The 23,013-nt window shown below is 31.3% G+C and overlaps 4 protein-coding genes across 4 annotated transcripts in view; 2 read left to right on the top strand and 2 right to left on the bottom strand.

Annotated features, from left to right (window-relative positions):
- The window catches only part of LOC130451599 (RNA helicase aquarius), a 55,977-nt gene extending 40,569 nt beyond the window's left edge, over positions 1-15,408 (top strand). The window contains exons 7-21 of the mRNA XM_056790722.1: positions 1,630-1,733; positions 2,942-3,053; positions 3,211-3,424; positions 5,104-5,152; positions 5,209-5,444; positions 5,500-5,730; positions 10,027-10,435; positions 10,493-10,982; positions 11,118-11,403; positions 12,118-12,385; positions 13,182-13,353; positions 13,718-13,888; positions 13,941-14,138; positions 14,531-14,707; positions 14,802-15,408. Of these exons, the coding sequence (XP_056646700.1) occupies positions 1,630-1,733; positions 2,942-3,053; positions 3,211-3,424; positions 5,104-5,152; positions 5,209-5,444; positions 5,500-5,730; positions 10,027-10,435; positions 10,493-10,982; positions 11,118-11,403; positions 12,118-12,385; positions 13,182-13,353; positions 13,718-13,888; positions 13,941-14,138; positions 14,531-14,707; positions 14,802-15,164 (3,480 nt within the window). The 3' untranslated portion in view covers positions 15,165-15,408. The remainder of the gene's footprint in view (positions 1-1,629; positions 1,734-2,941; positions 3,054-3,210; positions 3,425-5,103; positions 5,153-5,208; positions 5,445-5,499; positions 5,731-10,026; positions 10,436-10,492; positions 10,983-11,117; positions 11,404-12,117; positions 12,386-13,181; positions 13,354-13,717; positions 13,889-13,940; positions 14,139-14,530; positions 14,708-14,801) is intronic.
- On the bottom strand, positions 15,186-17,046 carry LOC130451603 (splicing regulator SDE2). The gene is made up of 4 exons (XM_056790730.1): positions 16,694-17,046; positions 16,406-16,641; positions 16,063-16,320; positions 15,186-15,408 (listed from the first exon to the last, which is right to left on the bottom strand). Exons 1-4 carry the CDS (start codon positions 16,772-16,774, stop codon positions 15,246-15,248), a joined length of 738 nt encoding a protein of 245 aa, XP_056646708.1. The 5' UTR covers positions 16,775-17,046; the 3' UTR covers positions 15,186-15,245.
- A 1,476-nt stretch (positions 17,047-18,522) lies between these two features.
- LOC130451807 (testis-specific serine/threonine-protein kinase 3-like) lies at positions 18,523-19,635 on the bottom strand. Its single transcript, XM_056791066.1, has 2 exons — positions 19,267-19,635; positions 18,523-19,144 (listed from the first exon to the last, which is right to left on the bottom strand). The coding sequence occupies exons 1-2, from the start codon at positions 19,602-19,604 to the stop codon at positions 18,523-18,525; spliced, it is 960 nt and encodes a 319-aa protein (XP_056647044.1). The 5' UTR covers positions 19,605-19,635.
- Positions 19,636-20,372: 737 nt separating this feature from the next.
- On the top strand, positions 20,373-22,845 carry LOC130451598 (venom protease-like). The gene is made up of 5 exons (XM_056790721.1): positions 20,373-20,454; positions 21,006-21,252; positions 22,041-22,207; positions 22,292-22,591; positions 22,650-22,845. Exons 1-5 carry the CDS (start codon positions 20,406-20,408, stop codon positions 22,796-22,798), a joined length of 912 nt encoding a protein of 303 aa, XP_056646699.1. The 5' UTR covers positions 20,373-20,405; the 3' UTR covers positions 22,799-22,845.
- Positions 22,846-23,013: the final 168 nt, after the last annotated feature.

Genomic DNA, 23,013 nt, shown 5'->3' with positions numbered 1-23,013 from the left:
AAAAATAACTAATAATTCCAATTGCTTGTCCGCTGTGCGCAATTTCACTAAATCAGTAAAAACCAAATAATTAACAAAACCATTCGAGCTAATGATTATCGTTACTCGTAAAATAATTGATTGTAAATGGATATCAGAAATTATAGAAATTTATTACATAAAGTTTACGCAAATATTGCACAAAACTAAGTGAACATAAATATACAGATTACGGATCTGTTTTAATCTATTCCAATCGCCTACCAAGAACATTTTATACCTGAATGACGGACCGCTGACTGAAGTTAAATATTGAAAGACCGTTATCCTTACAATTATTCCAAAAATAATTTTTATGTACGTAATGTGATGTGGGACTGACAATACGCACGTATGCATACTATGCAAAAACTAATTACTATAAAATAAAAGATATTCTAGTGTGAAATATTCAAATGAATTTCTTACTATCGAACTAGCCAATCAATGTTTTCTACAAAAAATTAATTTATGGCCTCAACAAATAAACGAGACAACTCTTCAAAATAATAGTTGCCTCTGTTTTTTCAAAATAAATATTTTCGTTCGCGACAAAGTCCTCGTCTGATGAAAATATCTCTTCTGCAAGTGAAACTTTTAGGTTAGGATACAGGGAAAAGTTGCTGAGGGCTAGATCTGGTGTATACGATGGGTACTCAACCAATTCTTGAATTTAAGCTTTGACCATCACCGAAGTGCGAGAAGGTGCGTTGTCCTAAGTCTTTTTCTGCAAATGCGGTCGCTATTCGCCATTTCTCTCTTTATCTTATCAAGTAACAATGCATAATGCTCTGCTGACGATACTCGATGAACAAGTCTTCGTATTTTTCGGAACAGGCATGCCCTTTGCAACCCACTGACTTTTTCTTTCAGGAGTATAGTGGTGGATCCAGGTTTCATCCACTGTTATGAATTGGCCCAACAAATTCGACGTATTTTGCTTAAACCGCGTCAATAAGGCCTAAGATATATTCATTCGAATGTGCTTTCGGTTCAAAGCGAACAAACCTAACACCCATTCGATCAGCATATGGCAAATGTATTCTTTTGATTTGCCGTTAGTCTTTTTTATCTTTATAACCCTAACCTAACTCGACGGTCATTTCCGATGATATCGCTGATGGTTGCAGTTTGTGGCCGTCTCGAATGCTCATTGTGAAATTGATATGGCCACGTTTGAATGTAACTGTCCAGAATTTCAAGTCGTTATTGATGGTGCGGAGTCTTTATACACAGTGTCTAATTATCTTCCATTGGCGTAGGCGTATTGCCTTTAAAAAATAATTGTTTAATGCCAGGGCCGCATTTTTGTTAAAGTCCCACAAACGTGTTAAAACGGCATTATATTAAGTTAAGTGGAGTCGTTTTTAAGCAGTAGACATATAGACCTGATATGATTTTTCAATAAAGGCTCTTAGGAAAGTAACTCTAATTAGACTAGGGAGCGGAAAAAATTATTGGGCCTAGGGGCGCTAAAAAGCTGAATCCGACCCTGTTATTGAAAGTTGATGATATTCAATGTTTTCCATTAAAAAAAAAAAACTTTACAATGAATTATATTTATGTCAAAACAAAACTAAGCGTTCAAAATGGTTGGAATTTATTTTGTAGCAAGCAGCATTTGTAAAATTTCCGGATCTAAGAAATTTTGCATTGGCAAACGTAGCCAGCGTTGATACACGAAAGAATTTGATCAAACATTTTGGACCGCTAAGGTAAGTTGTTATTTTCTATATTAAGTACGCATTAGTAGAAGATACACCATTATAATGAATATTGATGGTTAGTTAATAAACAAAAGTGCTAGTAGATATAATCTTTCGAAATTATAGCTCCTCCTGTGAGCTCTTAGCTGGAGCCATTGCAGATTATCGTGTATGGGTAATTCTCGTGAAATCTTGAAACTTCTGTCCTAGCAGTTTTTAAAATAAACCTAACCGACTTAAAATGTTTTTTTTTTTTCGAAAGGCTAATGTACAAGCATCTGCGAAAAATTAAAAAAATCTGTTTGGCTATGACTTGTATATTGTAAATACAACAAACTTTCAAAATTTCTTGAGTTTAAGATCATCTACTGGTAACTCAATATTTGTCCCATGCAAAAAAATATTTCCCTTAAAGCATTACCAATAGTCGATAAGTAACTATATTTGGTAACACTCGCATTAGTTTTTGACAGTTGGTAATACGGTTACTTAAATTGACTTTAAGTTTGTTAGAGTAATTGTTGAAAGATTTTATTGTAATTTTTTAAAGATTACATTTTATTCAATCATTTCATCACAATGAAGAATAAAAATAATTATAATATTTTTGATATTTCGATGGCGTAGTTAGGGTTGGTTTTAGAGGTAGAAAGGGTAGCGAAAAGCTAGCTGGTAACGAGATTTTTTTTAGGTTATGATTTGTTTTGTTATTCCCTTACCGACAAGTGAGGGGATGATGAGTTATGAGTCAATGACTTTCAGACAATATCGACTTAACTTTCGTACATTTTTGCTTATTACCATTTTGCCTTAGTTCATAATTTATGAGTTAATATAACCTAGTAGAGTATTAGATATATTTAAAAAATAAATAATACGATTTGATAAGAAATAAACATAATTTTGATTATAATATCTCGCTCATCATTTCCGCACATTTAAGTCGTCAAAAATTATTTATTCTGGGGACCACGTTATTTTTCATTTCTAGTAGGATAAATAGTACAAATTTCAGAGCAAGTAAAGATGAATTACTTCAAATAGTTTTCATTAATTTATTTATAGGTAATTTCAAGATTTCATGAGAATTACCCGTATCTTTCCTTCGTATATCATATTCTCCCATGTTTCTTTTTATTTTCATTTAGTCTTCAATACGTGCTGGACCTTATACACTAAAATCAACATTTTTTATTATCTATTTACTTATTTTACAGTAAAGAAAAACTTAGAGCGATTGCTGAATATTTGAATCTTATTCCATCTAAAGAATTAGAAGAACAGTATAAATGGTGTAGAACTGACGAAGTATTTTTAAAAGAACTATTGGTAAGAAAATGTTACTTATAAGCAATCAAAATTGATATCAACAAATAATAAATATAAATCATAACAAAGACTCCAATACAGAATATCACTTTCAAAATGGCTTAATATACAAGAAATTATCTTCAGGGTGTCTATAACAAAATTAATTCTTTTTCAGATATCTCGCCACGAAAAAAGAGTATCTCAACTAGAAGCTCTAAACGAAATGCCGCTCTATCCGACAGAAGATATTATTTGGGATGAAAATATAGTCCCAACGGCTTATTTTTCTGGAGAAGGTTGCTTGGCGTTACCTAAACTCAATCTGCAATTTTTGACTTTGCATGACTACTTGTTAAGAAACTTCAATTTGTTCAGACTAGAATCTACATGTAAGTGTTTTAATAGCAATATTGTTTTTTGGCTATTTATCCGCCATTAAAGACCTATTAGAAGTTCTTCAATGCCACATTATTGAAGTCATCGATTATTGTAATGCTGAAAATGTTTTAGAACTTTTATAGGATATTTGTGTCTAATATGAACTAACTATATAATAAACTCAAATGTTAACAAAGTTAAAATACGAGGAAGGGTCTAAAAATAAGCGGAATTATTAAAAAAACGTGATCCTGTTTAAAATACTGCCCATTACAACTAATACATGTGCCTTACTGGTGTTTCAACTGTTTGAAACTTTTTTTGCTCATCTTTAAAAATGGCTAATAACTTTTGCTTGTTTTTTACCTCTTCATTGTTGCGGAATCAGTGTCCTTTCATGACCAGATGAGGCGAGTAAGGTGCGTGAAGCAGCGGTATTAAAAATTGTTGAACGGAGATGGAAGAACCAGTCTCCTCAAGTCACCAATGGGATCTTTCGTGAAAAACCATCTTAATACTTCTCAATAAAAGGTTTTATCAACTTTTTCGTTGCATCGGGCAATTGATGGGTGTCCAAAATATGGTTTGTCAACATATCTGCATTTTTAAACCACTTATACACTTGAGTTTTTCTCTTTTCTATTTTCAATATTATTGTTTTAAAAACATTTTTGCCTTGTCGAAAAAAACCTGGTACAAAGTAGGACCGGTCAAAAAATCGCTACAGACGAACAGAATATGCCACATCGAAATCATAAAGGGCACTAAATTGGTTAATGATATTTCGGTTATTACTAGGTCCCGCACTATATTAATGCTTTCATGTTTGCACATTTGCTCAAATATTTTTATTGTCTCAATAATTCTTTATTCTGGTTATTATAAAGAGGTTATCATTGTTAGTATTACTATTTTTCTATAGAATAAGCAAGCACGAGAGAGTGAACCCTTTTACACTCGAGTAACTCGAGTGGTGTCTGTCGTGTGAACTTCTGGTAGCTGATTCCACATGCTTGCTCTTTTTCAAAGAAAAGTAAATAACATATAAAAGTAATTGATTGTCTCAAAATTAATTTCAATTAATTCTTCTTTTTGTTCACTTATAAACCAATCTATATTTCACTCTGTAATTAGGCCTTTGGCTGTGTAGTAACGCAGCCATCGACTATTCTGTAACTGTTCTAAAGGGCTTACGAAAACATTCCAGGTCTTCGAATTGGCTAGAAGAGCAGCTTGAGGCAGAAGTTGATAGCAGTTTTCAGTAACTTTTAGAAAAAAATTTAAAGTTAAACTATTTTTATGACTAACAAATATTTTAATCAAACTTTCAATTTCAACCACCTACAAAAACATAAATGTTTGTAATAGTGGCAGATCGTGGAAGAAATTTTACATGTTCTGCAATGTTTCCAATAAACTCACCTACTCTTCTCATCTTTATCAAGTTTCCATTATGTTTATCAGCTCCTGTGTTAAAATGATAGATTTTTGGAACGGTTGAAAAAATATGAATTTTATATTCTTAGTTATAAATTTAAACTGTCAATTTGTATTTTTATTATAAACAGTTGTAGAAATAGTATAGTGTTTCACTCGCTTCTCCTTTCAAACAATCTCCCTTGTAAAACAATATACTATTCAATATATTCAACCAACAGATTAAAAACAAATGTATTCCTATGATTTTCAGACGAAATAAGGCAAGATATTGAAGATGCTGTTAGCAGATTAAGCCCTTGGTGAGTTTCTAACGCAAAAAATAGTTTGTCATTTTTAATGACCGATGTTTATCTAGGAAAGCGGAAGATGGCAGCATTTATTGGGGTGGTTGGGCTAGAATGGCTCAACCAATCATCAATTTTGCAGTGGTCGAAGTAGCGAAACCTAATATTGGTGAAAAAAGACCTAGTAGAGTAAGGGCGGACGTTACAGTGAACTTAGCAGTGAGACCAGATATCAAGACAGAATGGGAAAACTTGAGAAAACATGATGTCTGCTTTTTAGTTTCCGTAAAACCTCCTAACGTAATAGGTATGTTGAATGAAACAATATAATTTAACAATTTTTCAATATTTATCCCTTTCAGGAACTAAATATAACTACAAAGAACCGTTTCTACCTCAAGTCGGCTTAACTTGTATTAGAGGCTGTGAAGTAGAAGGGATGCTAGATTCAAATGGTAGGGTAATTGAAGATGGTCCAGAACCTAGACCAGTTTTACCAGGAGATCAAAGAACTTATCGAGTTTGGTTGGACTGCAACCAATACAGAGATGATATGAATAATACTAATAAGGGTAAAGAAGATGTGTACGAAGGTATGTTACCATAGATTCGGATCTTCAGCTACATTAATTTTAATATGATTAAAATAAATGTACAAAATGAAAATGGACAAGTATATCTCGAATTACATACTACTATACTACAGTAGATTGGTAAGGCCACATCTTTAATGATTTTACAAGCAATAGATTCGGATGAAAGATTTTATTGAATGACCTGGAAGATACCTCGATTTGTCGCCTATGGATTTTTTTTTATTTTGGAGCTAAATGTCTAATCTGCTTTGTTGAAAATAATGCAATGCTCCCAACCATTCAACTCTATAAATTTGTGGACACCATTTTGCACATCGAATTCATTCAATATTAATTGATAATGTTCTGAGTATCTAAGTACAGTAATTTAGCAATTTTGAAAGAAATTAATTTCGGATAACCAATTTAGACTCGGAAAGAAATAATTCAAAAACAAGTACATCCTATTACAGCTGTTATTTAACAAGCACTAGAAGATTTTCTAAGCTCTGTTTCTGGATTTTGTACAAGGTTTCGATGAAGTGAGGCTTCCATATTAACCCCCGTTTCAGTGGCGAAATTTTTTATCGATTTAGTATGTAACGAATTTCCGAAACCGATTATATTCATCTTTTAACATTAGAATATGTTTCTCTGTGAAGAACTAAGCGATTCTACAGTTCCATTCACAAAAACCTCTCTAAATCAAAATTTTTCACTCGTTCAAAACATAATTTTGACAACAATTTAATTACTAGACGAACTGAATTTCAACTTGTCAAATTTAATGTATAAATTCACAGCCAATTATTGACTTTTTTGTAATTTTTAATTTCTTTTTAATAAAACTCTCTACACATGTAACTGTTTAAACTACCACTACACCAACACTCACAATTACATTGTCTGACGTTTGTTTCGATAACCTTCATCTGGATTTTGTACAAGCTAGACGAACTGAATTTCAACTTGTCAAATTTAATGTATAAATTCACAGCCAATTATTGACTTTTTTGTAATTTTTAATTTCTTTTTAATAAAACTCTCTACACATTTAACTGTTTAAACTACCACTACACCAACACTCACAATTACATTGTCTGACGTTTGTTTCGATAACCAAGTTACCGTCTTCAGTAAATAACTGCTGTAAGTAAACTGCAGTTTACCTTCATCCTCTAAAGACGATAAATTGGTTTTAAAAACGCGCTTCGGTGAAATTGTGAGTGATAAATTTTTTCTTTTACCAGAAGAATTGTTCTCTAGTACTATGGTTGACAGTTTTTTTTATTTTTTGAATTATAATGTTTCCTCTGCGTTAAAGTCCATTAACAGAGTGTATACAATATTATAACTGTGATGCCAGATACTTAGATTGAAGACAGAAATGTTTATTTGACTCAATTTAGTAGAATTTACTGCCAAGAATGACGAGAATCCATAGATTAGTACTAAGCACAATATTTGAATAAAGTACTCAACAAGGAGCTGCATTTTATCTCTAAAGTGATTTAGGTAGAGAATGGAGCTCGAGGTTAAACAATCAACATATTTCTAATTATTAATTAAGTATATGTTAATAAAAATGTGAATAGAAAAATAATACGTAAATTTGTTGTGTTTATCTTAATATTATTCATTGAGCGTCAGTTGCGGTTGTGGTAGCCGTAATTCGGTTAATATAAACAGATAAGATTCATTTTAGTAAATGGGACATAACATTTTATTTGATATGAAAATATTACGTCAAATATATCAACATACAGTACGCAATTCTTCCGAGAAGTTGTTTAGGAATGAAAATTATTTCTTATATATATTTATAGTGTTTTGGCGCTTGTAATGAAACTTTCATTTGTACATATTTAAATATTCAGGATATGCCTGAGATCAACGATAATTGTTGTGCTCCAAAATGTCTGGAACACATAAAACTTAACGAAAAAATCAGTTGACTATTTCTCATTGTTTATTCCCTGGTTTAATCTCTATCCTATTGCATATGAGACACTTTGGTTTCATTTTTTTTTTAATGAGCGTGCTAGGAAGCTTCAAGTACTCTTATTGTTTGTATACGTTGTTACATAGAAAGTTGTATAGGTCAGTGCTTGAACTTCGAACAGATCAAAATATTTACACAATTAATTACTCGAAAACATCTAAATTTAAAATAACATAATCGCAGAATATTTATTTTGATTCCATTCCATTCAAAAGATGTTTTCTCAATGACAATCTGATTTACAGAAGTTGACCTTGACCCAATTATAAATTTTGCATATTTTTTGTAACAGTAATCCAAATATTTTTCAACTATAAATATTAATGTAAAAAAATAAAGAATTTCGACTGAATTTCGAGTCTTTCTCAGATGAAAATCGCACACAAGTTTACCTTGACTCAATTACAAATCTTTCAATAATAATAAGTTCTTTTGAGGGAGAAAGTGTTGTAATGTGAATTTTTATGATGTCACAATTGTTATTTAATTTCAAAACATTTTTTTACGCGTCAAACCATTTCAAACATTGTCATAGTTCTGTAAATAATATAATCGAAAAATATTTATATTTCATTGTCTGGCATCGGCAATTAAAAGTCAGAAAGACAATTTCAAAAATTAAGTCCGTCTCTATATTTAATCAATATGAGTCATAGGAAGTACTATTTATAGAGCAAATATGCAAATAAAGTGAAATCATAATTAAAAACTCTACAGACTTATTTGTATAATTTATTTTTTTATAGATTAGATACGATTAATTCATAATTATTACATAAAATAAATTACAAATATAACAAGTTTTATTTGGGATGGAAATATGTTGTAAATGCAAAAAAACTATATATACACTACTTAAGTTTTGAGATATTCAACTAAAGCCAAAATTACCAATTGTATATGGCTTTATTGTTATTCAAAATACTCTCTATTAATATCAATACAGTTTTGCATGCATTTGAACCAATTGTCCAAGCATATTTTCCATTCCAGTTGAGATACCTCTAAAACATGTGAATTGAACGCATCTACCGCTACTTCAGGTGTAGAAAAACGTTGAACTCGAACAATTCGATGTTTTTACTGCTCAAAAACGTTTTTGTTTCAACTGATGTACGAGAGCTCGCATTGACGAAGTGGAGAACGCGTCATCTTCTGCGATTGGTTTCTCTGATTTTTTCGAAGACTTCTGACCGTTCCACATTTCTCTAATGGAGCGACATGTCCAGTCCAGTTATTCCGGAAAACAGGCGACCATTTCCTTCGTGCGTGAACAACTTTTATAGGATTTGGATCGTCTTGGAAGATCCATACAGTCGATTGTTGTTTAGCTTTGGATTTATATCTATAGATCCATGTTACTATCTTATAGACGTCTTTCGGACGATTATGCGGTATCCAACGCGAACAAATCTATTTGTTCAGCGTGCCAATGATCTGAAGACTAACTTCAAAAACCTCAAAAAAGTACTACAGCATTACATAACATCCACCCGATGGAAATGAGGAAAATCGTTGGAGTTTCTTAAAGCCATCAAGTTGTATGAAAAAATATAAATAATTTACGTATTGTAATAGATTTTGTAACAGTCCTTTATTTAACTTATGTAACTTAACTTTTTTTGTGCCAATGATCAGCGCTGTCGAGGCAGGTTAAACTGAAATAAAAAAAATCCCCAATCTCACGATATGTTTACGTACAGCATCGATGTTTTCTGACACAACAGCCAATTTTGGACAACCTTTACATAAATCATCCTGTAACAAAGTGCGACAACGATTTATTGTATAAATTTTACAATTTGAAAACACCTAAAGAAATATTTAAATAATGTTTCTCCCTATACCTAATCTACATTTTCTTCATCATATTTGGCGGTGATTTTTAGTTTACATTCCAGTGACTAATCATAATTTTACTATTTTGGTAGTCATAACATTTCCTGTTTGTTGAATGACGGAAAATTTTATCGAGTAAACTTTACCACTTGCGTAATCGTGTTTTGTAATAAATAAATTTGACTGAATTGCTACTTTTCAGCTGAAAACTTCTTCAATTTTTTATGATAACAACAAGGCAAATCTCCATCCTACGTTTTTATGAGTTTATGATCCCAAATATTAATTTTTATCCTACGTGTTGGATGCGTTGACGAGATATTACTATGAAATGGTCACTAGGCTCATCGTATTTAACCCTGTTGGACTTTTACGAATTTTTTGATAATATCAGGAGATTCTATGAAAATAACTAATAAAATGTCTACACCATAGATTAGGAATTGAAATAATACATAAAATTTGGTTTTAAGGTTTCAACATATTAATGAGAAGAAAACCCAAGGAAAACAACTTTAAGGCAGTTTTAGAAACAATCCGAGAACTTATGAACACAGAGTGCGTAGTGCCAGAATGGCTGCACGATATAATTTTAGGTTACGGTGATCCAAGCGCTGCAAATTATAAAAAAATGCCCAATCAAATATCCACGATGGATTTTAATGATACATTCATTGATATGGATCATTTAAGATCGTGTTTCCCAGATTACGAGATAAAAGTTAGAACTAATGATCCTCAAAAGCTGGTACGTCCATTTAAACTAACATTCCAAGGTCTTAGGGAAGAAGAAGACGAAAATGAAAAAGTTCAAAAATTTATTATTGTGGAACCTCATGTAATTCCTAGAAGAGGACCATATTTGTTTAACGAACCGAAAAAGTGAGTGAATATCAAATTGTAAGCTTGAAAATTCTAATAATCGATTATTTTTTACAGAAATATGATACCGTTTACACCAACTCAAATAGAAGCTATTAAATCAGGAATGCAGCCCGGATTAACCTTGGTTGTAGGCCCTCCCGGTACAGGAAAAACTGATGTTGCCGTTCAAATAATCTCTAATATCTACCACAACTTTCCTAACCAAAGAACAATTATTGTCACACACTCTAATCAAGCGTTGAATCAACTTTTTGATAAAATCGTAGCTCTAGACATAGATGAACGTCATTTATTACGTTTGGGACATGGTGAAGAAGCTTTAGAAACTGAAAAAGATTTTAGTAGGTACGGTAGAGTTAACTACGTATTAGCTAAAAGATTGGATTTACTAATGGAGGTCGAGAAGCTACAGAAATCTTTGAAAGTCGAAGGAGATGTTGCTTATACTTGCGAAACTGCTGGACATTTTTATTTGTATCAGGTGCTGTCAAGATGGGAGAACTTTTTGCATTGCATACACCAAAATAAATCAAAAATTAATAAGGTATATTAAAAAAAGTATTATCAATCTACGGGGTACTTAGTTTAAATTATATATACATATATTGTTAATTCGATCAACGTATCTTATTAAAACACTGTATATTACAAACATATCGAATTTCTTGATTTTTAATAGGTTTTAGACCCAAAGATTGTATCAAAGGAATTTCCGTTTCACGATTTTTTCGTGAATGCTCCTCAACCTCTTTTCAAAGAACAATCGTATGAAGAAGATTTAGAAGTAGCAGAAAGCTGCTTCAGGTATATAGATCATATATTTAAGGAACTGGAAGAATTTAGAGCATTCGAACTGTTGAGATCAGGTTTAGATAGATCAAAGTACTTATTAGTTAAAGAAGCCAAGATAATTGCTATGACTTGTACACACGCTGCTCTAAAGAGAAAAGAGTTAGTAGAAATTGGTAAGTGAAGAGCTTTGTTTTTTCGTTTGCTTTTCATATCTTCTCCACTTGTCTACCACTCTTCGATCTACTCAAATGCCCAAACTAACTTAACTGTACTTGTTATTTGAGTTACACGCTCGTTCACTTTCTTAATCTTGGTTTTTTATTCTAACTATGTTTCCTCCCTTTAAATTAACTAAATAATCCATGTTGGTGGCTTGTTTTTTATTTCTTTCTTACATTTAAGGTTTGGTGTTAAATTTTGAAACTGATATTAATCTCTGTCATACTTTCCTGCATTTGGTATTCTTTGTGCAAAGTTTATTATATTATTTGCGTAAGTGCTGATTTTAGATTAATTATTCTAATTTATTATGACTTTATTACCTCATGCGTTGAGTTATTTTGAATATTACTCCTCTATACCTTCCCATATTGGCAATAGTTTTTAGTTTTTCTATCAACTTGTCTACTTGCAATAGCTGCAATTTATAAATCTTATTTGGATTTAGTAACTATTATTTCACTATATTTTTGTCCTCGTAACTAATAAATATGCGTGCCTAATGAAGTTGGATTTTCTGAAATTATTGGTGATATTTATATGGAGCAGACTGTTAAACCAACACGTAAACCACACAAACAAGTATGACAATGAATTGTGTTAGTGTAGCAGCAATAAATAGTATACTTGAAATGTTTGCTTTACTTGTCAATTCACCAACTTTTTAGGTTTTAGATACGATAATATACTAATGGAAGAGTCTGCTCAAATTTTGGAAATAGAGACATTTATTCCACTACTACTGCAAAACCCTCACGATGGTTTCAATAGATTGAAAAGATGGATTATGATTGGTGATCATCATCAATTACCTCCCGTTATAAAAAATATGGCATTCCAAAAATATTCAAATATGGAACAAAGTTTATTTACAAGATTGGTTAGATTAGGGGTTCCAACGATTGAACTTGACGGTCAGGGTCGTGCTAGACCAAGGTAAGTAAATTATGAGAACATTATTATTAAACCAGATTGCCCTTAAGCCTGCAACTGTTTACCCTGATAATGGACGAAATAATAAATCGTGTCAAGATTAGAGCAAGAGGATATTCACTTACAACGGGCGCAATAAAAATAATCTATTATGCCGATGACGCTGTAAATGTGGGAGAGAGTGAAGACGACTTACAGCAGCTCCTATACTCATTCTACATAAAAGATAAAACCTTTAACATGCAAGTATCCACCGCAAAAACTAAAACTCTTGTCATTTATAAATAAATAAAACCATAGAACAGGTAATGTCATTTGACTACCTAGGCACACAAATCAGCGCAGACCAGAACAGAATAAATGAAGTAAAAGGACAAGCAAACAAAGCCAGCCGAATATCAGGCGCACTCCGGGACATTATCTGGAATAATACCAGTATGATCAAAAGGGCAAAAGTTAAAATATACAAAACCTGCGTTAGACCTATATTGACATATGATACAGAAACAAGAGCGGACAACAAAAGAACTAAATACGAACAACAGAAATGAAAATACTCAGAAACATATGCGGGTACACACTAAGACAGAAAGAGAAATACAGACATAAGACACGAATGTGAGGTGGAAGACATAGTCAGATGAATGGATTCACGGACATCAACATCCCAAGGATGACAAGTTGGAAACTACAGGCATAAGGCCTACAATACGTTGAAGAAGAAGAAGAAGTTTGAACTGTATCGCTCTTATATTTATTTATGTTGCGTTTTTGCACTTATCTTTGATATCTTTTACAGCATCTGTAATTTATACAAATGGAGATATAAAAACTTAGGTAATTTGAAACATGTGGAAAACTGGAGAGAATATCAACTTGCTAACCCTGGATTTGTTTTTGATTTTCAATTAATTGATGTACAAGATTTTAATGGCAATGGAGAAAGTGAACCAAGTCCATATTTCTATCAGGTATGAGACATATTAATTACAAATAAATTTTATTTTATAAAAAAATTAGATATGACCTTTTGGTGCTGTATAAATGAAAAAAAAACAACGTCACTATTAATATAAAAATCCCTTCTTCCATTCTTCTTATTTTCACAACTCTAGTTTTTTTAACTCCTTGCATAATTTTCTACTTCTTCCTTCAATTTCATTTTATATTTACATATTTACATTCTTTATTATTCACTTTTTACATGTCCCCTTTTGCTGCGCTTCTTATGTTGAGTTAGTCATATACTTTAAATGTCTTTGTTTTTATGTCTCATTTCAGGCTTTTTCATATCCAGTTCACTCTTTGTTACTAATTTTGTATTACAAATTCTAGAATCTTGCTGAAGCTGAATATTGCGTTGCTACTTTTATGTTTATGAGACTAATAGGCTATCCGGCAAACAAAATTACAATACTGACGACTTATAATGGACAAAAACATCTGATAAGAGATGTTATTAACACCAGATGTGCCAATAATCCATTGATGGGACGCCCTCATAAAGTAAGTATTGTGAAAAAATCATGAAGTATTTTTAATAATCATCATATTATAGATTACAACAGTTGACAAATACCAAGGACAACAAAACAATTACATTATCCTGTCGCTAGTGAGAACTAAAGCTGTCGGTCATTTAAGAGATGTGAGAAGACTTGTAGTTGCTATGTCCCGTGCTAGATTAGGATTATACATATTTGCCAGAGTGTCTTTATTCCAAAATTGCTTTGAGCTCACTCCCGCTTTTGAACAGGTAATCTTAAGGTTTTTAATTATATTAGCTTTTATGAAAGCAACATTTTGCTCATCTGGTATTAACTATGTCCATGCATTAGAATAAATAAAAAAAAAATACAGTCATTCTCTCAATGAGGGTAGTATACTTTTTAATAATAGCAATCTTTAGTTTGTTCCAATTGGTATAACTTCTCAACATTACCAAATGTATAATCAATAATATTTTTGTTCCACAACCCAAACTTGTTATTTACAGTATAATTTTAAAATACAATTTGTGTCTCCCATTAGGATTGTAGATAGTAAAGAGCTGATTTTAACCTGATATTTGATCTCTATATCACAAATAAACAGTAATGTAACTTGTATTCCATTTTATTTTCAATAACTGTTACTTTATTCTTTTAGTTAACTTCACGGCCTACAAAGTTACATATAGTACTAAATGAGTACTATCCACCGACACGTTACAATAATCAAAAACCTTTAGATAAACCAATGATTGTTGAAGATATGACCCATATGGCAAACTTTGTTTACGATTTCTATATTCAAAGGGTAAAACAATTAAAACATTATTATAAGGTGAGTTACGATTGTTAACAAAGTATTGCATTTTACTTCATAAACACAAGATATACCTCTTTTTTTTGTATTACTACCATAATATCTGTTCTAGTCTGATGAGACATGGGAAAAACCAGGCGATGTTTCAACTCAACCTCATGAAGGGTTCATTTCTTCTCATCCAGGTGAAGATAGGGATACAGATAGTGAAAATGAAGATTCAGGGAAGCAGTTACCAGTACCTATTCAAGATGAACCAATTGAAGAGGACTCTCATGAAATTACTACTCAAAATGAGATAGAAAACACAACACAAAGTGGAAGAATTAATGATAATGGAGAACTTCTGACCAGAGATGTATATATGGAAGAACTTTCTGCCATAGATGATGAAATGGCAGAAAATTCAACCAGAGATGCAGAAATGGAAGATAATAATGCAACAGACACTGGTGAAATTGAAAACGATGAATGATATTTTGAAATAATACAAATGTTCATTTTCTAAACAAAATGTTTTTAATAATTTTATAAATAAAATTTACTCAAATAAACTCTATTTTACTTTTCCTTCATCCACAGTGTTTTGTGTATTCACTAGTCTACTTTGTAATTCATTAGATTGGCAAATACCTTCAGTCAAAATTTTAGGTAAAGCATTTTCAGTTTCTTCTTCACTTTCATCTTCATCTGAACTCAGCTCTAATCCATCATCAACCCTAAAAATGTTGAATTAAAATTAAAGGGAGTTGTGCATAAATGTAATTGAGATTATGAACTTGTATAAGTTTTTTTTGATCTTTTTTTTTCTTGAAATATCTTTTCGATATTTTGGAAACATTTTTTTTAAGTGAAAAGAAAACATAAGAGGGTAACCCTGTTATACTCAAGTAGTTCGAGTGCCGCCTGCTGTGTGGAAATACCCATGGATAGGAAGTCCCAATAAATTGACATTCTGGGCATCTGCAGGGGAAATCAGTGTTCATTAGCTACGTCTGCCTATCAAGTAGGTCTTGCAAATACTTCTCTAGGTAGGATTATATTGGACAGCTCAGAAAAGCATCTGCTGAGGTAATATTGGTAAATCGAAAGTCATGTCAATTTATCTATGCTTTAGGCATGAGTTTTTGGTGTACTTTGGATCACCTATAAGTCGAATTGCTTATACTACGAAGTTAGAAAAATCTGGACCTTATAGAGAATTGCAGATATATTTTCTGCAAACCCAAATATACAAAAAATCTAACTGAATTCTCAAAAGAATTGATTTAAAAATGTTTTATTGTATATTGATTATATTCTCAGAGTAGATTTGAATTAATAAATGGAAATTTAAATCTTAAAATAAATATGAAAAGATAGAAAGATCATACCATAATTTTGGTTTTTTCTTCTTTATTGGTACATCCTGAACATGTTTCCGTTTGGTACTCATTGAACTGCTACTTGAAGCTTGCAGTCCTTGAAGAACTGCATCCTCAACAATTTCTGGAAGTTCAGATCTTTCTTTGTCATATTCTGGATCTTTGAATTCATGTTTTGGTTGTTCACATTGTTTTTCCAACTTTTTCCTTCTTCTCTCTTTCGCCTCTTTTTCCCTTTCAGCTTGCTGATTAATCCAATTTTTTAATCTACAATATAAATAACAAGCCTAGTTTAATATGTGTTCGAACATAGGTACAATCACAATTCCAATTATTATTTGTTTTGATTAACCTTTTTTCTTCATTAATATCTCTCAGTCTCCTTCCACTCAAATCTCTACATGCTTCTCTGTTAGTTGTTTTTTCAATTTGTGCTCCAATAGCCCGCAACATTGATCCAAAACCACCTTTTCCGCCAAACACTCTAGGAACAATACGAGTAAAAGAAAGATCTTCATTTTTAATAATGGTGCCCGATTGAACTATTTTTCCATTATGAAGAAGGTAATAAGCATCAGAAGACAATCTCTGCAAATACATCATATAAGTAAAAATTTATTTTATATGAAATTATTCTTACAAGACACGAGCTTATTTTATCGTATAAGTCGCCACCACTTATAGAGGCATCGATTTCTGCTACGACATTCTTGATATCCATAATTCTAAAAGTGTTGTTATAAGATGTTTAGTTTGGATTTTAAATAATATGGATGGCGATCAATATAACATATGTAATCTGTATTACATATATGTATGATACCAACAATAGATAACTTTTCTGTCAACTTTCACTTCTTCATTTTATGGCCTCAGCTACAGCGACTATTCGTTGTACATACATGTAGAATCTACTCGCAATGACCTCTAGATATTCTTGGGTCAAGTAATTACATTTACTATTGAAACACCTTCTCCATACAAAACGTTCTCAGAGAGTTGCGTTTTCATAATCCTTTTTTTTGTAGCTTTCAATTGAGTATTCAGGTTATTGACTTTTTTCCTAGCATTGGTTAGTTTTTTTCTCAACCGTTCATTTTCTTCTTGCAATAACTGCTTCCTACCTCCAATTCCCATAGAACTCTTTCAACCACTCTTTATTCTTTATACAATGCTCATAGCATAGAAATCCTACGTTCTGTGCTAGGATCAGCAATCAGTTTATCTTTTTACTATCCTTTCAGGATACAGATGATGAAAGGATTTTTCGGAAACTATGATCGGGTTATGACCTCAATGTTGGGAAACTAACCGGATCACGTTCACTGCTATTTGTAAACTAATAGACTCGAGTTGTACTCATATAATATGATCTTTCTATCCTGGTAGAATATCGGAAATATCCTGGCAGAATAATGATAGATTTGATAGAAAAATCGCACATGGTTAGCTTCGTTATTATTTGTATAAAAGGAAAAATACTACTGAATAATTTGCATCCCCTAAAAGCGAAGAAATTGATAATTATATCAAATTTTCTATTTGCAGCTCTCAACAAAAATAATTTTTTAAGGACAGATCAGCTACTCCAATAGTCGTACCTTCTTTTCCCAACGGTAGATAATCTTGATTCTAGCAGAAAATTAATAAACAAACAAAAAACCTAATCAAACCATGTGCGATTTTTATATAAAATCAATCATTATCTGCCAGGATCTTTCCGATTGGTAGACCAGTTTCTCTATGGCTTTTGGAACTTATTTATTTCCCTTATATGGTTGTCTATTAATTCATGAGCAGCGTAATTGATGAATTACTAAGATATGCAGTTTATTGAAGATCTATCTTTCTCAGGATCAAAGTTTCCAAAAAGCACTAACAATATTAAACCTGATCTTCAATGTTGCACGTTTTCCGTGGTTCTCCTGTAATCCGGTAAACTTGTTTGCTAGCCAAATGGCTGACGATAGGAAATGATGCTGTTTGGTTTGTCGAACCTTTGATCCTATCATTTCAGCTCTTTAATCTACCACGATTCTAGCCTTGCTGAGGAAAGTTTTCCTTGTATCAGGCCGAACCTTAAATACTCCCCATCCCATTAAAAAGCAACCCAACCTCTCCTCTCTATATTAAGCCTCAATTATATTTTAAAGTAAATGTTATAGAAATGAAACTTTTGTCAGTTCAAAAATATTTATTAATTTATATTGATTACTATAAATTTATTGTAAATCAAAGACATATCTATATACTTCCTAGGATAAGTTCAAATAAAATAAATACTATGAATACTATTTCTGGTTTAAAGTACATATGTGGGTACAGAAAAATCCAGAATTACCTACATAATCAGGCCTCTTAATGGTCTAAATAAATTAATTAAAATTAGGAAAATATCAAAAAAGAAATATTAAAAAGCCATCCAATTGCTCGAATACTCCATTAATATATTTTTTACCAATAACCATCTTACTTTCTTTTTTTCTGTTTTTTGGATTTATTCAACAGTTGAGCAGGTGTAGATGACTTTTCTTTGTGCAGTTTTAACCACTCATGTTTTCTAATATTTTCCAAAGTAAATCTTTTATTTATATTTGGTTCCAAAATATGACGAACCAAGGATTTGACCATTTTTGATAGGTTATCTCTTACTCTTGATTGGAAAGCCCAATTTTTAGTCATTTGGTTATGTACCAAATCCACACAACTTATATCGTCAAAAGGCAAGGTGGTATTAAGCATGACAAATAATATGACTCCTAATGACCAAACATCAGATAATTTTGGATCGTAGGGTGTACCAATGATTACTTCAGGTGCTGCATAAGTTGAAGAACCGCAGTAAGTATCACTAAGTATTTTTTTATTTCGAGAATCTACGCAGAATCTTGCAAAACCAAAATCAGCTAATTTAATGTTGAATTTTGCAGATAAAAGTATATTATCGCATTTTAAGTCTCTGTGTGCAATGTTTATTCCATGGAGATAGTGAAGTCCGCAAATCATTTGTTTGAACCATAGTCTAGCATGATTTTCAGGTATTGGACCATTTCTGTGAATGTAGTCCAAAAGGTCACCGTTCTCAGCATATCTTTAAAAAAATTAAAAAAAAAACATCAGTGTACACTTTACAGCAGTTTGCAAACTTGGCATTTTATGTTACAAATTGTTATACTAACATGTTCCATAATTTAATGAAATAATTGTACTTACCCCATAAAAATAAAAACTCTGGTGTCTCTCTGTAAAATGCTGTGTAAAGAAATGATATATTTGTTGTTAATTTGAGCGAGTATTTCCAGCTCACGAGTTAAAAATCTATTCAAAAAATTCTTCGAAGCCTTTTTTTTATCAAATATTTTACAGGCCAGACGTACTTTCTTCGGGTTAGTTTTAGTGGTATCGACATAATCGGCTAAATGTACGGTAGCATATGAACCTTGACCAATTTTCTTCCCAATTAGGTAACCCTTTTCTACAAAAGCATTTATTTCGGAATCTTTTGGACTCAAAGGAATCGTCAGTTGTTTGATACGTAGAATATTATCCATTGAGACAAATCACCAAAAATTTTCTATTTCAATTAACTCTTTCTTTGGTTTTAATAGACGTGAGATTTGGAGCGAAAAAAAATTTCTTCAAAATGACATTAGTAATATTTGACAGTACTTATAAAAGTTATTTATTTATATGTTACTTGATTCTTTTGAATTTAAAAAAAGAGAACATAGAGTGAACAAGCCTAGATAAAAAACTATTATTATTTATAAAATGGAAGAAAGTCATAATTCGATTTTAAAAAATATATTCCTAACTTAAAATGCTGTCAAATCTTAAGTTTCTGTTTTTTATTAAAAATAGTTGCACGCGAAATATTTTTATAATTAAACAGTGAACATATCAAGTAAAAGAGCACCAAATACATTCTAAACGTGAAATATCGATTACATATAAGCAACATTTTTTTCTTGCGGTAGATGAGTGATAAAACGGAGCTAACGGTACTAAAAAGGTATTTCATCATATTTTGATTTGGAATAGAATTTGGTTAAAATAAGAAAATGTTCAGTTCCAAACTTAAGTTCATTAGGTAAATAAACCCAATAATATATTTCCAGGTAGTAAAATTATGTAAATTTTCTTATTTTTACAAACAGCAATTTTTAATTATTTTGAAAAATATTTTCTTACTTTTTTTATTACATTTTCATGATTTTTTTTTATTTTTACAACCCTCACGACTTGGGTATGGCTGTAAAGATAAATTATAATTTCCATATCTACTATTAATTTGCATAGAAGCTAGGGTATAAATACATTTCACTATCAACTGTAGGGTTATAAGAATAAAAATGAAGACGTTTGTAATATTATCAACTTTTTTAACATGTTATGTTTTAGGTAAGTCAAAAGATTTGCTTTTAGCGCCTTGTAAATAAATTATTTACTTGTTTATAGGAATTTCATCAAAAACATCCACTAACAGACCTTTTAAGCTTAGGAAAAGCTAGATTTCAAATCAATATAAATGACTATTCTATTTTGTCAGGTTGTTTCTAAATATTTAGTTATAATAATTATCAACAGTCTTTTTTGTATTTGAGACTTGAGAAATGATAAAACATTATGAATATAGATTTCTTCTTAGATAGTCTTGTTCATCAAATACATTTCATAAAATTTAGATCTATACAAGTTTAAATCTATTTAATAAATAAAAAATTAATTAACAATTAATCTTTCACAATTTTTTATCTTTATATAATATTTTAGTGCCCTCTATGTGTTTGGGTAATTTTTTAACTTTTGGATACTGATAATTTCATTCGATTGATTTTTAATAATTGTGTATACTTTGCCTAATTATGTTTCTTTTTTCAATTTCTATATTTTTCTATAGGTAAATAATCGTAATAAATATAGTAAATAACAATAATAATAATCTTCTTTAGCATCACAACGCAGAAATGAAATTATGCAACACAAAAATTGGAACTTAATTCCTTTATCAAAATGTGGATTGACAAAAAATCCAAATAGGATAGTACATGGGGAATATGCAAAACAAGGCCAATTTCCATGGATTTCCCAATTATTTCTTACTAAAAAAATGGATAAGTTTATATGTGGAGGAGCATTAATAAATAATCGCTATATACTTACAGCTGCACATTGCGTTTATGGAAATGAAAAAAACATGTAAGAATAAATTTATTCAAATTAAATTTATATACTATTTAATATTTAAAAAAATATTCTATTGAACAACCTTATTGGGGAAGTTTAGTTAACTGAAACAAGGTGAAAAAATATGCATCCACCAGGATCTTTGGCGATAGAAAACGTTCTGGGCGTCCACGAAAAATCACAACAGCTGAAGATAAACGTATTGATGAGTAAACCTTATCAACGACTCACGGGCTTAGAGACAGCAGCTCAAATAAATGAATCTAGAGAAGAGTGGCAATGAAGAAACCTCTTTTAAAACATCAAAATAAAATTAAGCGATTGCGGTGGGCTAAATAACAAAAATTGAACGTATGAAGAGTAGGAGAGTTTTATGGAATGATGAGTCGAAATTTGAGGTTTTTGGGTCTAAGAAAATAGTGTTTGTGCGCAGATCAAAGGAAAAATGGATATTGGATTCTTGTGTAGTCTTTACTGTAAAACATTGTTGCTTTCTTTCTGGATCGTATAAATATACCCAAGTCTACATCGTTTTCAAATCGAGCACAGATCGAACGCCCCTTAACTCTATTGACTAAAACAAATTAGGGAATCCTTTAGAAATATTTAACCCTGTTCTGGCTGGATATGTATTAGTTGTTCAATTAAATTCCGTTGAACTGAAAATAATAATATTTTAACTAGAAGGGTGAGCTTTTCAAAATGAATAAAAGATAGTAGTGGTGATAAAAATACACTTTAGCAAAAAAACATTGGTTTATAATCACATATTAGAATCATTCTTTTGAATTGATTTTCAGAAAAAAAGTCCGGCTTGGGGATTCTTTAGTTAAACATGAAAGATGTCTAGGCTGCTCACCAAAAACGTACAGAGTAGAAAACATTACTATCCATCCCGAATTCTCACAAATAGCCTATGAAAATGATATAGCTCTCATTAGGTTGGACGAAAATGTTGAATATAACTGTAAGTAAACTTGCAACTGAAGGATTGAAACTGGAAAATGCAAAATTTTATCAAAAAAAATGAACCATTCTCTAACAATTTCAGTGTTTATTAGACCTATTTGTTTACCTATGAATGAGGTTCTGGACGAAACGTTTGTCGGCGAAAAAATTGATATCGCCGGTTGGGGCAAAGATGATTCCGATGAATATTCAAATCTCTTGAAATACATTACCATTCCACTCAGAGATAAATGTGTCTGTAGTGAGGAATATGAACTGAATCTCTCAGATGGTCAACTCTGTGCTGGAGTCATGGGTGGAGGTGACAGTTGCCAGGGCGATTCTGGAGGACCAATGGTATGGAGTCGAAAAGAATCTTTTGTCAACAAAAATTATGTTATAGGTAAGTACATTTTGAATAAGACATTCTTGAAAAACCTTATTACTTTTTAACCATACAGGTATCGTATCATTTGGAAAAGAATCTTGTGGTGAAGGACCAGCCGTGTATACCAACGTAATTCATTACATAAAATGGATTTTAGATAACATCTATGATGAAGAGGCAGAACCTACTGAAATTATCAATACAGAAAATGAATTGTGGTAAATTTATTGTATCATGTAATATATTGATTATATACTACATCATTAAAATTTGTTTAGTTACTGATAAAACCATTTCTAATTGTATAAACAATATATCATTGCTTATGAACTAGGTGAGTTTGACGTATGCAATTATTTTCACCTACATCCAGTTAAATAAACTTTCTATATTCAAAATATGTCGATTCTTTCTATTAATACCAAAATTTATAATAT

The sequence above is a fragment of the Diorhabda sublineata genome, chromosome X (genome assembly GCF_026230105.1).
Source record: "Diorhabda sublineata isolate icDioSubl1.1 chromosome X, icDioSubl1.1, whole genome shotgun sequence".
In the NCBI taxonomy this organism is placed as follows: domain Eukaryota; kingdom Metazoa; phylum Arthropoda; class Insecta; order Coleoptera; family Chrysomelidae; genus Diorhabda; species Diorhabda sublineata.
The sequence above is the reverse complement of the archived record's forward strand: the minus strand, read 5'-3'. Positions and strand labels throughout refer to the sequence as shown.